We start from the raw sequence: 13,465 nt of genomic DNA on the forward strand, positions 1-13,465 counted from the left end.
ATCTGACTTTCCACAAAACAATGATTAATTAGTAATAGGTTTTAAATAAAAGGCTTTAGAAATAAATCCTTCACCCTCTATGTAAGGAGAGTGTACGCAGCAATTAAAGCGTAACAAATCAAGAGGCAGAGATCTCACACGCCTTTGGTTACAGGCGGAAAAACTGCTTTTTGTTATTCCTTCTGAATAACTCGGGGTGTGTAAAGACTGGATTTTAACTAACAACTTATAAAACCAAAAAAAGGTTATGTGGGTCTTACATAACTTATAAGTAAGAGCTGTTGAGGGTATGTCTTTTTTTCTTTTAATTCTTAATCAGGCAAATATCAATCAGTTTTAATGGCTGTATATTTGGGGTATGCAAGTGTAGTTTTATTGATTATAAAATGTAGTTTAAGGTTTCAAAAACAATAACAGTTGCCAGCATGGTGGCAGCAATTTAGCTTTTTAGCATCTACTAGTTCACCGAGTGTTGTGTCTTGAGTAAGCTCAAATAACAGGATTGTAATTTAAGAGATCTTGTTCATTTAATGCCGTTTAGGCGTATGTGTACACAAACATTTGTGTTTTAATACTTGTGTAGCTCTGAAATCTCACAACATGACCACTGACTGAACCCCAGTAAAACGAGCATGCCTTAGAGCACGGGGATGGCAGGCTCAACAGCGCATTAACAAACTGATGACATTTGCCGAGGTCCAGTGCTCTGGCGGGGCTGAAAGAAAGAGAGATCGACAGCTGTTCCCTCACCAGGCCTGGATGACAGCTCCATAAAAAGCCAGAGGCCTGCGCTGTGCAGACAGACATGCTGTGTGCCTCAATCAAGACTTCAGTGAAAACAGGATACTGGTCTGGCACTGCAGACCGACAGGAGTGAGAGACCAGATAATGTGTCTGTCTTTATAGGGCACAAGATACAGGCTATTGGGTTTTGATGAGTGGCTTGTGCGCATCTAAGTACAGGTATTTGAGAACAGATTCATCTTTTACTTTGTATCTAAAAACAGGGCAACAATAAATCACCCTATATGATTTGTCTTACCCATCAAGAAACACTGACTGGATTCATATTCAAAAGGTTCAACATTTCCAAGTCACCAACATGCTTTCTATATATATTTTTGTGTAAGTTCAGTGGTCTGGTCTAAGTTTAAATTGTGACGTTATTAATGCCTCTTTGGTGAAAAGTGTTATTTGCAAGAGTTTTAGGGGTTGAGGTGGAGTGCGGTTTTATCAAGGTTCGCTGGTCGATATCCAAAAACAGGCAATTTCCTAAATTCTGCCAATGACCCCAAATAGAAGATAACAGAAAGACACTGCATTTTTTTTCGGGAAAAAAAAAGACACTAAGCTGAACCAGTACAGTCAAAAGCTTTAGTAAAGAATGTTATACAGCAACGTGTTACAAACAGTTAACACTAAACAGCAGCCAGGCCTGGTAGAATCTCCTAAAAGTTGAATGGTGGGGCTGGCTGCATACTCAAACTTGTCTAACTAAACAGAATGCCTTGAACATCTACTTCCTAATCAACAAAGGTACAAATATCAACTTTTAAATGTACAATGTGTATTTTCAAAATATCCTGAAAAAAACCTTAGTAAAAACCACAGTAAGCAAGTAGAAATCAAAAGGTGTAGCTCCAACGAGACTACACAAAGTCCTAAATGTTTAGATGTTTTTAATCTACAACCAGATCGTAGTCAAATACACATTACAATCATGTTGGTTTTATAGAATTCCTAAATCCTGTCTTATGAGCAAGGACGAACTATGCAAATGTCATATCACAACTAAAATATGGCCTTTTAAACATCTTCTAAATTTGTCTAACGCCAACATTTGCTCAAAATGTATGGCAGTCTATTTCAAATGGAGCACATTGTTATTTTTATTTTTTAAATTGAATAGGAAAAGAATAATGCAATTATGGGCAATCAAATATTAGAGATGCTGTGAACATTGCATGACATTTTAAGAATAGGTAAAAAAAAAAAAAAGGAAAAGAGTTTCGCAAAGCGTTTAAAAAAAGTTCATTTGTGTGGTCTATATGGATATAGAAACGTTAGACCAAGGACAATTCTCTAAATGTCACGCTTCCTAGCTCGGGAATCATCCAGATTGTATAAACTTTGTAAATTATGGCGCCATCTTTAACAACAAAAACTAACCAGTTAAAAGGTTTTAAAGTCAAGCAGACAAATCAGTCTGAAAACAAAACCCTCTCTGAGGAGGTAACACTGATAACTGGTTGTAGAAATAAAATTTACTGAACACTTTACAACAGTTAACTCTATACTTGTATTTTTAACAAAGACTGTTTTGAAGAAATGAATTTCAGTCAAAAAAATAATTAACCGCCTTAAAGCAATGAAGGTTGTGTGTACACAGACCAGTAGGTAGGTGGTGTGTCTGTGTGTGGATGTGTGTGTGCAAAAAGGCACATAGGTAAATTATTGTGAAATGGTATGTAAAAAAAAAACCTTTCTAGGGAAATGCTTTCTCGTTTGAACAATTGCATATTCAATTCATATTTAGTTAAGCTCATTAGCCTTAGGGGTCAAATTATATGTCTATGGTCCAAATAACTGATTTCCTCTTGTAGTAAATCCAAAAATATATAAAACAAACTAGATTCTTCTTAAGGCATTTAAGGTTGGTTCACGATAAACTCCTTTGACTGAGTATTGCTTATTGCTATTCCTGCTCAGCCTTTTCATTGGTGTCATTCTCAGCCTCTGGGGGATCAGTTGTATTCTCCGGAGCCGTCGGTGGTCTTTCTCTCCGGTTGGACTGTCCAGCCCTCTTGCCTCCCCGCTGGCTCTTGGCCAGCTCGGCCTGGAGACTGTGACCATTCAGACTGAGATCCTGCAGAGACTCCAGGGCCACCTCTGCAGCCTGAGGGTCGCTGTAGTCCAGGAAGGCCCGGTGCTGAGCCCCCTGCCAGGTGAGCCTCAGTGGGATGGCCTCCCTCTCTCTGAGGGCCGTCTTCAGCTCACTGACACGCAGCCCAGCAGGGATTCCCCCCAGGTACACTGTGGTCACACTCAGAGGGAGCCTACGCTGAGTTGGGACTTCACTTGCACCCTCCTCTTGATCCTTCTCCCTCATGTTATCACCTCTTCTTCCTCCCCTTCCTCTCTTATTGAATTCTCTGTCATTTTCTCCCCCACCATCTCCCCTGCCTTCTTTCCTCACTCTTGGTGGACGCTGTCTCGGTTTCTGATCTGAATCCCCTATTTTCTCCTGTTTGGACTCTCCCTCATCGTCCTGCTGTATGTTTCTCCTTGGCCTCCGTCTGGGTGGCCTTTTGGTTTGACCTGTGTGCAGACCAGGCTCTGTTCCCTCGGGTGCCACGCCCAGAGTTACGTCCTTTCCACCCTCTTCCTCCAGCTCACGCAGCTTCTTCAGGACGGGGATCTTCTCCAGCTTTTCTGGGTCCAACTGGAGACACAAAACAGTCTCAGTAGGGTTGAAGGGAAAGGGTGTCAAACACACACACACCAAACAAATAGACCTCTGAGCCCATACCTACGGAAAAGTCAAATGAATAATCCAAAATCTGATAAGGTAATTGGTATTATTCCATCCTGCTCAGAGCCCATACATAGCAACAGGACAGTTCACTTCCCAAGCAGTTAAAAATAAAGACTACCCTCTTGATTTGTTGGGCCTGTAAGTGTCTTGGCAGCCTTTGATAGGGAGCCGTCCTGTAAAGGATATACGGGGCTATTGTTTTTGCACTGGCCTGTTTGACCTGACGTTCCCCTGCCGCTGCAGAGCCAAGCTGGCTGGGCAGAGGAGCCTTTGATGATCAGACATGGCCTTCCTGCCAGTGAGGTCACTGGGTCCTGTTTACTTATGGCGCGTTTCCACTACAGCGCAGAGCACGGTTTAATGGCGCGTTTCCACTACAGCGCGGAGCACGGTTTAAGAGGGCTGTGACGTCAGCGGCCCGTCTTTGGTTGCGTTTCCACTTGGCCTAGTACCGGCCGGTGGGTCCTAATTCACAGTTTTTCTGGCCTCATAAAATCGTGGTTCTAGGGCCAGAGACAACGAGGCTGAGTCGGGCTGAGTATGCTAAACTAGAGAGAGCATCGCTGGCAAGGGGGCTACAACTACAACAAGATGGACATATTTGACCGTGATTTAAATTGTAATACACGTTTCAAAATGATGCCGAAGTAACAACATACTGATACCGGTTAGTAAAAACCATGAATTAATGCTTTGTCAAGTCTGCAGACAGACGAAAAAACCTTTTAAAATGCGTGTGTTCTAAATGGAGATTGGCTAAACTAACGCAGTATATGCTCCGACCGTCCACACTCACAACAACGGCCTATACAGACATAAATAAAGCAGCGACTGTATTCACCATGACACAGGCAGTCTGTGGTTTGTACTTGTTTAACTTTTGTCTAGTTTCTGAACATATATGAGGAGCTGTGAGCTCTGAGTGCTAACAGCTAACGGCTGTGTTGTTTTTCTGGGGTTCTCTGAAGATCACGTCACGGCTCCGCCTACACTGCGTTACTATAGATACTACCCCAGTTCCTAAACTGTAATGGAAATGCGCCATAAAGTGAGCCAGTCCTAACGAGGCCCAGCCATACAGAGCGGGGCCGAGCGAGGCCGTGTAGTGGAAACGCGCCATTAGAGGGCTGTGACGTCAGCGGCCCGTTTTTGGTTGCGTTTCCACTTGGCCTAGTACCGGCCGGCGGGTCCTAATTCACAGTTTTTCTGGCCTCATAAAATCGTGGGTCTAGGGCCAGAGACAACGAGGCTGAGTATGCTAAACTAGAGAGAGAATCGCTGGCAAGGGGGCTACAACTACAACAAGATGGACGTATTTGACCGTGATTTAATTGTAATACACGTTTCAAAATGATGCCGAAGTAACAACATACGGATACCGGTTAGTAAAAACCATGAATTAATGCTTTGACAAGTCTGCAGGCGAAAAACCTTTTAAAATGCGTGTTTTCTAAATGGAGATTGGCTAAGCTAACGCAGTATATGCTCCGACCGTCCACACTCACAACAACGGCCTATACAGACATAAATAAAGCAGCGACTGTATTCGCCATGACACAGGCAGTCTGTGGTTTGTACTTGTTTAACTTTTGTCTAGTTTCTGAACATATATGAGGAGCTATGAGCTCTGAGTGCTAACAGCTAACGGCTGTGTTGTTTTTCTGGGGTTCTCATTGAAGATGATGTCACGGCTCCGCCTACACTGCGTTACTATAGATACTACCCCAGTTCCTAAACTGTAATGGAAATGCGCCATAAAGTGAGCCAGTCCTAACGAGGCCTAGCCATACCGAGCGAGGCCGTGTAGTGGAAATGCGCCATAACATGCATGTCTTAAGGAGCCCAGAGGTATTGCACACACTCATGGCAGGAATAATGGCCCAATAATGTCTAATAAAAGACAAATGATCAGGTGGAACATCTCCATCAAGGTCAGTGAATCAGAAGCAGTTTGGACTAACATTTAAACATATACAGTTAATTTCTTATTGGCTGTTTTCTCATGTTTTAAGTATTTTGCTTTTTAATTTTTCTTAAAAGTATGTTTATATAAATTGTTTTCTTACAAATACTGATTAAAAAGGGTCAATTGAAGGAGAATGAATATGGCAAACACTGATGATGTGGGATTTCATTACATGTCCATGAGAGGGCAGTGTAGCTCAATATTAAGTAAGGTAGTTACGACAGAGAATCTCTGTACAATCAACTTCTATCTGCTTCATTTGAAAAACATAAAGATCTGCAAGGAGGCTTTTTTAGTCATGGTTTATTTCCTTCATCTTGATGTCCTATTTTTAAACTGACTTTAAAATAAAATACACCCGAAATTCAAGTCTGATTTCTATAGAGGCGAAGTCCCTCCCTTTCCGGTGGACCTCCATGGGACCTTATTTCGGAAAAATTATGTATTGAAGTCAATGGCGAGAGAAAGATTATCTTTCGATCCCGTTTGAATTGTGCCACAAATTACACATATGATGTTTGTCAATTTAAAACATAATTTTGCAAGTCAACATTTTTTAAATGTGTTGTAAAACTGAAGTAACACTTTTTTTTTGTGTGAAACCGCTCAATGACCTACATCTCCCGTCTCGCACCAAGACGGCCGTCACGATGGCACATTTCACTTCTTTCTTTCAGAATGAGGCGAAAAGTATTAAACGAGGTGAAAATCACTACAAGTCTGGGCATGTTGAGAGCTGTACACACAAGGGGAGTTAGTCGGTTCCGTAAGAGCCAGCATGCGGGACCGGGATTCTGGGATTTGTAGTCTTTCTCGTTGCGTATTTTTTTTTTTTTTTGCGTCTTATATTTCAACGCGACAAACTGACTTTATTGACATGGAAATTATTTTTTAAGATTGACAAACATCATATGTGTAATTCGTGGATCGAAAGACAAGTTGTCTCGCTCCATTGACTTCAATACATACTTTTTCCGAAATAAGGTCCCATGGAGGTCCCCGGAAGGGGAGGGACTTCGCCTCTCTATGCATGTATACTGGAATACAGTAGAACAAAGCAAAAACAAAACAATCCTTTTAACTTACCTTAGTCCAAATGATTCCCTGTGGTTTGGGGGTCTGGCACTTTGTTTCAATAACTCTGGTGGGTGTGAGGATGTAGTCCACAGTCAGGTCATGACTTTCAATTAACTCCTCAGGAAGGTCCATCACCTGAAAGCATAAATATACCAATAAGAAACAAAACAGGTCAGTAATCAAGTGTTTGATTAACAGTCCAATGTAAAAAGAACCTTATTTATTAACAGAAAAGGGAGGAATTTGTTTGAATGATATTTGCAAGTATGAACTTCTAAATGTACTAAAATATGAGTAGGGTTGCGCATATGATATTATTTATGACATTTTACCCACTAAAAACACAAACTGATGCACAATAGACAATGATAAAAGTAAAAACATGTCTCACCAAATGAGAAATTGTAATCCATTTTATTGCTAAAGCGTTAATCAGGTTTTCATTTGATAAAGTTAGTTAAAGTAAAAGATAGCTTTAATGGAATAATAGTTTCAACTGTAATAGAGAAGATAAATATTTAAATTCCATGTTCAGAGTTATGAGCTCTGATGAAAAAGAAAGACTAACCTGGCAGTCATGGACGATGGTCACCACCACAGTCGACTCATTGACTGCTCCCATTGACACCATCATGCCGTACTCCAAGTCAGCAAAGCCCTCGCCTTTCCCAATGCGCAAGCCTGCAGAAGAGCCATAGAGACATAAGTACCTTTTCAATGGGAGGTTTTGCCAATGCGATACAAAATAAGTCTACATTCACTGTTAGTGCAGCATTGTTTTGTGAGGACATCAAAGATCTACAAAGTGTAACAAAAAAAAGTAAAGATCCTCTAGCTGTAATAAAGTTTCCGATTAATTCATTTGACATAATACATTGGATTTTTATAGCGCTTTTCCTAATACTCAAATACGCTTCACATAAAATCAGAACAGAAACAGTACAAAGAAAACTGAAGAGGGGAACACGGATGCAACAACCTGTTAATGAGAACAAAGTGGCATTAAATACAGCCATTTTGAAGTGTGTTCATTATGTTAAACATCTGTTTTACAGCAACACATTCTCTGAACTTTGAAAATGAGGACCGAACGGCATTGTATGTGATTTTGTTTTCCACAACTCCCTTTCCTCAGAGGGCGAGAATCACAAGCAATGGAAATATTTAATATTATTTAGTCCTTTTTTTTAATAAAAACCCAGCTATTCAAGATAATCTACAGACCTTGCTGTGAGCAACTTTGTGTAAACCTATTTTTTTCTACCTTAGCACATCTGAAAAGAATGTATTGAATGTATTTTTGGAGCTTTAAGCATCACAAGCGGAGTCCATTCATCTAGTTCAATTATATTTGAGGAGGCTGACCTCTCCAAAACTGCAACTCTCAACAGAGCAATATAGATTGATTATCGGCACTACAGGTATAGAAAAACAGGTACTAATGTTTTAGGAATTAACTGTTCATTTAAACTTAAATAGATATTTTAAAATGTCTCTTAACCAGCAAAAACAGAGGCCACACATGTGGCTTTAACTACTTTTTATTTGTGGGTGAGTGCGTTTTAATCTCGATTGTTGTTGTTAAAAAATACTTAAATATCCATATGGTGAAACTGGTTTAAGGCTCAACACTGAAAAATGAAATAGGTACATTTTAGGCATATGTTCATATCAATTTGTTATCACTATAACTGGTCACCTTTCTCGGACACCGCCACAGATCCGACCACCACCAGGTCTACCTTCACCTTTGAATCCAGGCCAACAGGCACACTGAAGTCTTTCACCCCCTACAGGAAGAGGTATGGAAAAAAGCAAGAGAGAATAAAATATGAATTGAGGAATATTGGGGGGTTTTAAGTCATAATGGCATTTTGGGTGAACATTTGATGGAAATGTGTAAAATCAGCGATTTGAAACCTGGGAAGAAGAGCAGATGCGCAGCTGTTCTTTGCTGGCCCCCTCGGGAGGAGTGATGTTGTTGAAAAGGCCCGTACGAAGACGAGGAGTTGGGACCAATAAAGTCTTCCCAGCCTGTGAAAGATTATCCCAAATGTTAGCCACCAGATATTTACTATCAGTTAATATAATTAGCAGATAATTAATAGATTGAAAGAGGTTCAGTGATTTATGGTGATAATAATGACTATGAAATGTAACATTTAGCAGATAAGAAATAATTGGTTACACCTCAACAAGTGATATTTAATAAGTTATTGAGTCAAGTAGAGAATTTCTAACACGTGTGGGGCAAATTGACATTTTGTTCTTGGTATGTTTTTCCTCATTGCAGTGCTACCTGAAGCACTGCCAGCCGAGCCCCCTCCAGGGGTTTATCGGGATCCACCTTCACCTCGGCGGCCCCGGTGAACACCGGCAGCTCAGACACTTTGGCACAGGCTGTGAAAGCACCCTGTATGAGAAGAAAGTAGCGAGTTAACTTACTTCCAGAGTGAGAAAGCGAGCCTGCTGCTGGGGCCTGTCTGGGTTAACTTTGACTGTCTTGCTGGACTTGAATTCCTGCAGGTCAGTAAGCCTGTTGCATGCTTGAATTGCACCCTAGGCATAAACAGTAAAGAGACTGCTGTGAAAACCTCCTTCTAGGGATAATATTGTAACAATTTGTTTTCCCATACAGACATATAACTCCTTAAACAACTATCATTTTCAACAATATAAGGAACAAAAAGTTACATTACATGTTACATCTTTATGAAAATGTTTTTGTACTCCGAGATAACATTTGCTTTAATGATTAATGTATGTGTGCTATATCGCAGGCTTTATTGAGCAATTCCACAACATATTACTACTTTAAAAGGTTTTCTAATGCGTGTTGTTATAATTAGCTCCGTGTTAAACATCGGTTTTATTGTAACGTATGGTGTCATTACATCCAGCGTCCTGTGTACACGTGGCCCCCATGCAAAAGACAGTGAACAAGTCAAAGTGCGTAGAGCACCCTGGATAAATGTGATTGAATGAATAAACAGATACCAGCCTTCGCAACCGTGTCGATATTAAAGCCACTGAATATGTGAGTTAACAGAGTCTCCATTTGGAGTATAACTAGTATAACGTTACAGAGGCACACCGTGTGGTCCAGCATGCTCTCTCAGTTAAATAGTTTTAACCCGCCTTGAAATTCGGTATTCTGTTGTGAACAGGCCTGGGGAAGTTGGCCAGATTATTTTCTTCGATGTAGTCCCAAACTTTCTGACGAATGTCCCATTTCGTCGCCCCTGGAGAGAAACAAGCGCAGGCTTCAGTAACAGACTCAATGTGAAGAAATGCTAACATTAGCCTAACTGCTACACATTAGCATGCGCTCACATTCAAAAATAGCTACAAACCAAACATCCCGAATAGTTAACCTACGGTATTTACTCCTACAACATGCTCAATTGTGTTATTGTCGATACACATTAGTTTATTCACCATCGGAACAACCAAAGTGAATGAAGTACGACGGAGCAGCATTAGCCAAACATTTCCAAATGCTATACATTATCGTGCATCGACATACATTTTTTTAACCACCAAAAATACTTCACGAATATTCCACTTACCCGGATTTATTTGTATAGCAGGCTCCATTGTGTTGTTTGCGAAACAAATTCGTCTCTGGTTTAACACTCGTTATACTCTACACTACACGCAGTTAGGTCCTACACGTGAGTTCAGTAACACAACACTGATGGAACAGCTGCTTGTCACTGTTTATCATTGCTACGGTGGCTCAGAAAGGTCAATTTGAATCAAACGCGAACCTGAAAGCGTCACACGAGGCCCAAAAAGTTGAGCAAGGCAAGGCAAGGCAAGGCAAGTTTATTTATATAGCACCTTTCAACACAAGGCAATTCAAAGTGCTTTACAAAAAATGAAAGACATTAAGAAAATGGCATTTAAAATCAGTCATTAAAAAGCAAAGATAATAAAATAAACATTAAAAGAAAAAATACATGGATAAAAGTTACAGTGCAGTTTAAGATGTGAATAGTTCAATTAAAAGCAGCGGCAAAAAGAAAAGTCTTCAGCCTGGATTTAAAAGTAGTCAGAGTTGCAGCGGACCTGCAGGTTTCTGGGAGTTTGTTCCAGATATTTGGAGCATAATAACTGAATGCTGCTTCTCCGTGTTTAGTTCTGACTCTGGGGACAGAAAGCTGACCAGTCCCTGAAGACCTGAGAGTTCTGGATAGTTCATAATTTAGCAGTAAGTCAGAAATGTATTTTGGGCCTAAACCATTCAAAGCTTTATAAACCAGCAGCAGTATTTTGAAATCAATTATTTGACACACAGGAAGCCAGTGTAAAGACTTCAGAACAGGAGTGATGTGATCCACTTTCTTAGTGTTAGTGAGGACTCGAGCAGCGGCGTTCTGAATTAGCTGCAGCTTTCTAATAGATTTTTTAGTGAGACCTGTGAAGACACCGTTACAGTGGTCGAGTCTACTGAAGATAAAAGCATAGATAGAATTGGGAGGGATGAAACCCTCTTTTAATGGTCACACATGCAGAGCACACAGCACACACAGTGAAATTTGGCCTCTGCATTTAACCCATCCTAGCACCAGGAGTCTAGTACTAGGAGCAGTGGGCAGCTATTGTACAGCGCCCGGGGAGCAATGGGAGTGAGGGGGGAAGGGGGGTGTCCGGTGCCTTGCTCAAGGGCACCACGGCAGGGCAGGAGGTGAACTGGGACCTCTCCGTAGCAGTCCACACTCCATATTTTAGGTCTGGTCGGGGACTTGAACCGGCGACCCTACAGCTCCCAGTCCAAGCCCCTACTATCTGTTGTTTTGAACATTGCAGACTGAAGCTCAGCGCTAACTTTTATACGTTCTGCCTTGGCTCCAAAAACCATTACCTCAGTTTTATCTTTTTGTTCAATGCACTTACTCAGTGTTTGAATTGGAGCATAGTCTCCTCCTGGTGAAATTGTTATGTCAATTTGTGTGTCATCCGCATAGCTATGGTAACTTATTTTGTTGTTTTTCATTATCTGAGCCAGTGGTAGCATGTAGATGTTAAAGAGAAGAGGCCCCAAGATGGAGCCTTGAGGTACCCCACATGTCATATTTGTCAACTCAGATGTGTATTTACCTATAGAAACAAAGTTTTTTCTGTCCTTTATAGGATTCAAACCAATTTAGAACTGTTTCCGAAAGTCCCACCCAGTTTTCTAGTCGGTCTAGTAATATGTTGTGGTGAACAGTGTCAAACGCAGCACTGAGATCTAATAATACTAACACTGAAGTTCTGCCACTGTCTGTGTTTAAGTGGATGTCATTGAAGACCTTTACAAGAGCAGTCTCAGTGCTGTGGTTTGGACGAAAGCCTGACTGGAACACATCGAAACAGTTATTTAAATGCAAGAAATTACTCAACTGTTGAAAAACTACTTTTTCAATGATTTTCCCTAGAAATGGCAGGTTTGATATGGGCCTGTAATTGTTCATTACTGAAGCATCTAGATTATTCTTTTTTAAGAGCGGTTTAATGACTGCCGTTTTTAGGGCCTGTGGAAAAACACCTGAGTAAAGAGACTTGTTTACTATGTGAAGTAGATCTGAGGCCATGCAATGAAAAACATCTTTTAAAAAATCCTGTTGGAATAATATCAAGGCAGCAGGAGGAGGATTTCAGAAGTTGAATAATGTCCTCTAGGTTTTTATCATTAATCTGATGGAATTGTGTCATGGTGTTTGAATTGATTTGAGGTGAACACAGGGACAAAACATTTGCTGTACCTGATACAGAGGCACTGACTGCTTGTCGGATTTTCTGAATTTTGTCAGTGAAGAAGGAGGCATTGCAGGCCCTGGTGGATAGAAATTCAGAGGCTACTGACACTGGGGGGTTTGTTAGTCTGTCGACGGTAGCAAACAAGGCACGTGCGTTGTTTTTGTTTTTGGTAATGATGTCAGAGAAGAAAGACTGTCGTGCAATTTTCAATTCCAAATTATAAAGGCCAAGTCTCTCTTTATAGATTTAAAAATAAACCTGGAGATTTGTTTTTCGCCACCTGCGTTCAGCTTTTCGACACTCTCTTTTTTCTGTTTTCACGGTCATGGCCTTTCTCCATAGAGATATTTTCTTGCCAATCACTTCCTTTACCTTAGTTGGAGCAATGGCATCTATAACATTTTTAATTTTTTTATTAAAATGATCTACTAGCTCATTTACTGAGATGTTAGCAGGGGCAAGTGTGGAAGAAAGATTCTGAGTAAACATTTCCCTAGTATTTTCAGTTAAATATCACTTTGTGGTTACCTCTTTTTGAACATTTTTGTGAACAGAAATAGAGCTCTCAAAGAAAACACAGGAATGATCAGAGAGTGCAACATCAGTCACCTCAACCTTAGAGATATTTAGACCCTTTGAGATAATTAAGTCCAGACTGTGCACCTTATTGTGCGTGGGCTCCGTCACATGCTGAGTCAGTCCATAGTTATCAAGAACACAAAACAGTTCTTTAGCCCCTCTGTCCTGGGGGTTGTCAACATGGATGTTAAAATCACCAACAATGACTAGACGGTCAAAGTCAATACACACTATAGACAGCAGTTCAGTAAAGTCATCAAAAAAGCTTGCACAGTATTTGGGTGGTCTATAGATATTTAGGAACAGAGCTCGAGAGGAGCATTTCAGCTGAAGGGCCACATATTCAAAAGAAGCAAAGTTCCCATAAGATGTCTTCCTGCATTAAATGGAATCAGTGAACAAAATAGCAACTCCACCCCCTTTCTTATGCATTCTTTCCTGACACATAAAACTAAAGTTGGGAGGGGTTGATTCGATAAGAACAGCTACACTGTTATTTTGTTCAAGCCAAGTTTCCGTTAAAAACATAAAATCGAGATTGTGCTCAGTGATAAAATCATTGA

The 13,465-nt window shown here is 40.6% G+C and overlaps 1 protein-coding gene across 2 annotated transcripts; it reads right to left on the reverse strand.

The window, feature by feature from the left end:
* Positions 1-1,360: 1,360 nt before the first annotated feature.
* On the reverse strand, positions 1,361-10,342 carry mthfsd (methenyltetrahydrofolate synthetase domain containing). 2 transcript variants are annotated; one of them, XM_034116131.1, is made up of 8 exons: positions 10,148-10,342; positions 9,717-9,820; positions 8,878-8,991; positions 8,499-8,612; positions 8,278-8,368; positions 7,147-7,259; positions 6,588-6,713; positions 1,361-3,442 (listed from the first exon to the last, which is right to left on the reverse strand). In XM_034116131.1, exons 1-8 carry the CDS (start codon positions 10,173-10,175, stop codon positions 2,696-2,698), a joined length of 1,437 nt encoding a protein of 478 aa, XP_033972022.1. In that variant the 5' UTR covers positions 10,176-10,342; the 3' UTR covers positions 1,361-2,695. The 2 variants fall into 2 exon arrangements, with proteins under 2 accessions (XP_033972022.1, XP_033972023.1); XM_034116132.1 differs by lacking the exon at positions 8,878-8,991 and adding an exon at positions 9,024-9,137.
* Between the last annotated feature and the right edge of the window lie 3,123 nt (positions 10,343-13,465).

This window comes from Trematomus bernacchii, unplaced genomic scaffold (assembly GCF_902827165.1).
Source record: "Trematomus bernacchii unplaced genomic scaffold, fTreBer1.1, whole genome shotgun sequence".
NCBI lineage: Eukaryota > Metazoa > Chordata > Actinopteri > Perciformes > Nototheniidae > Trematomus > Trematomus bernacchii.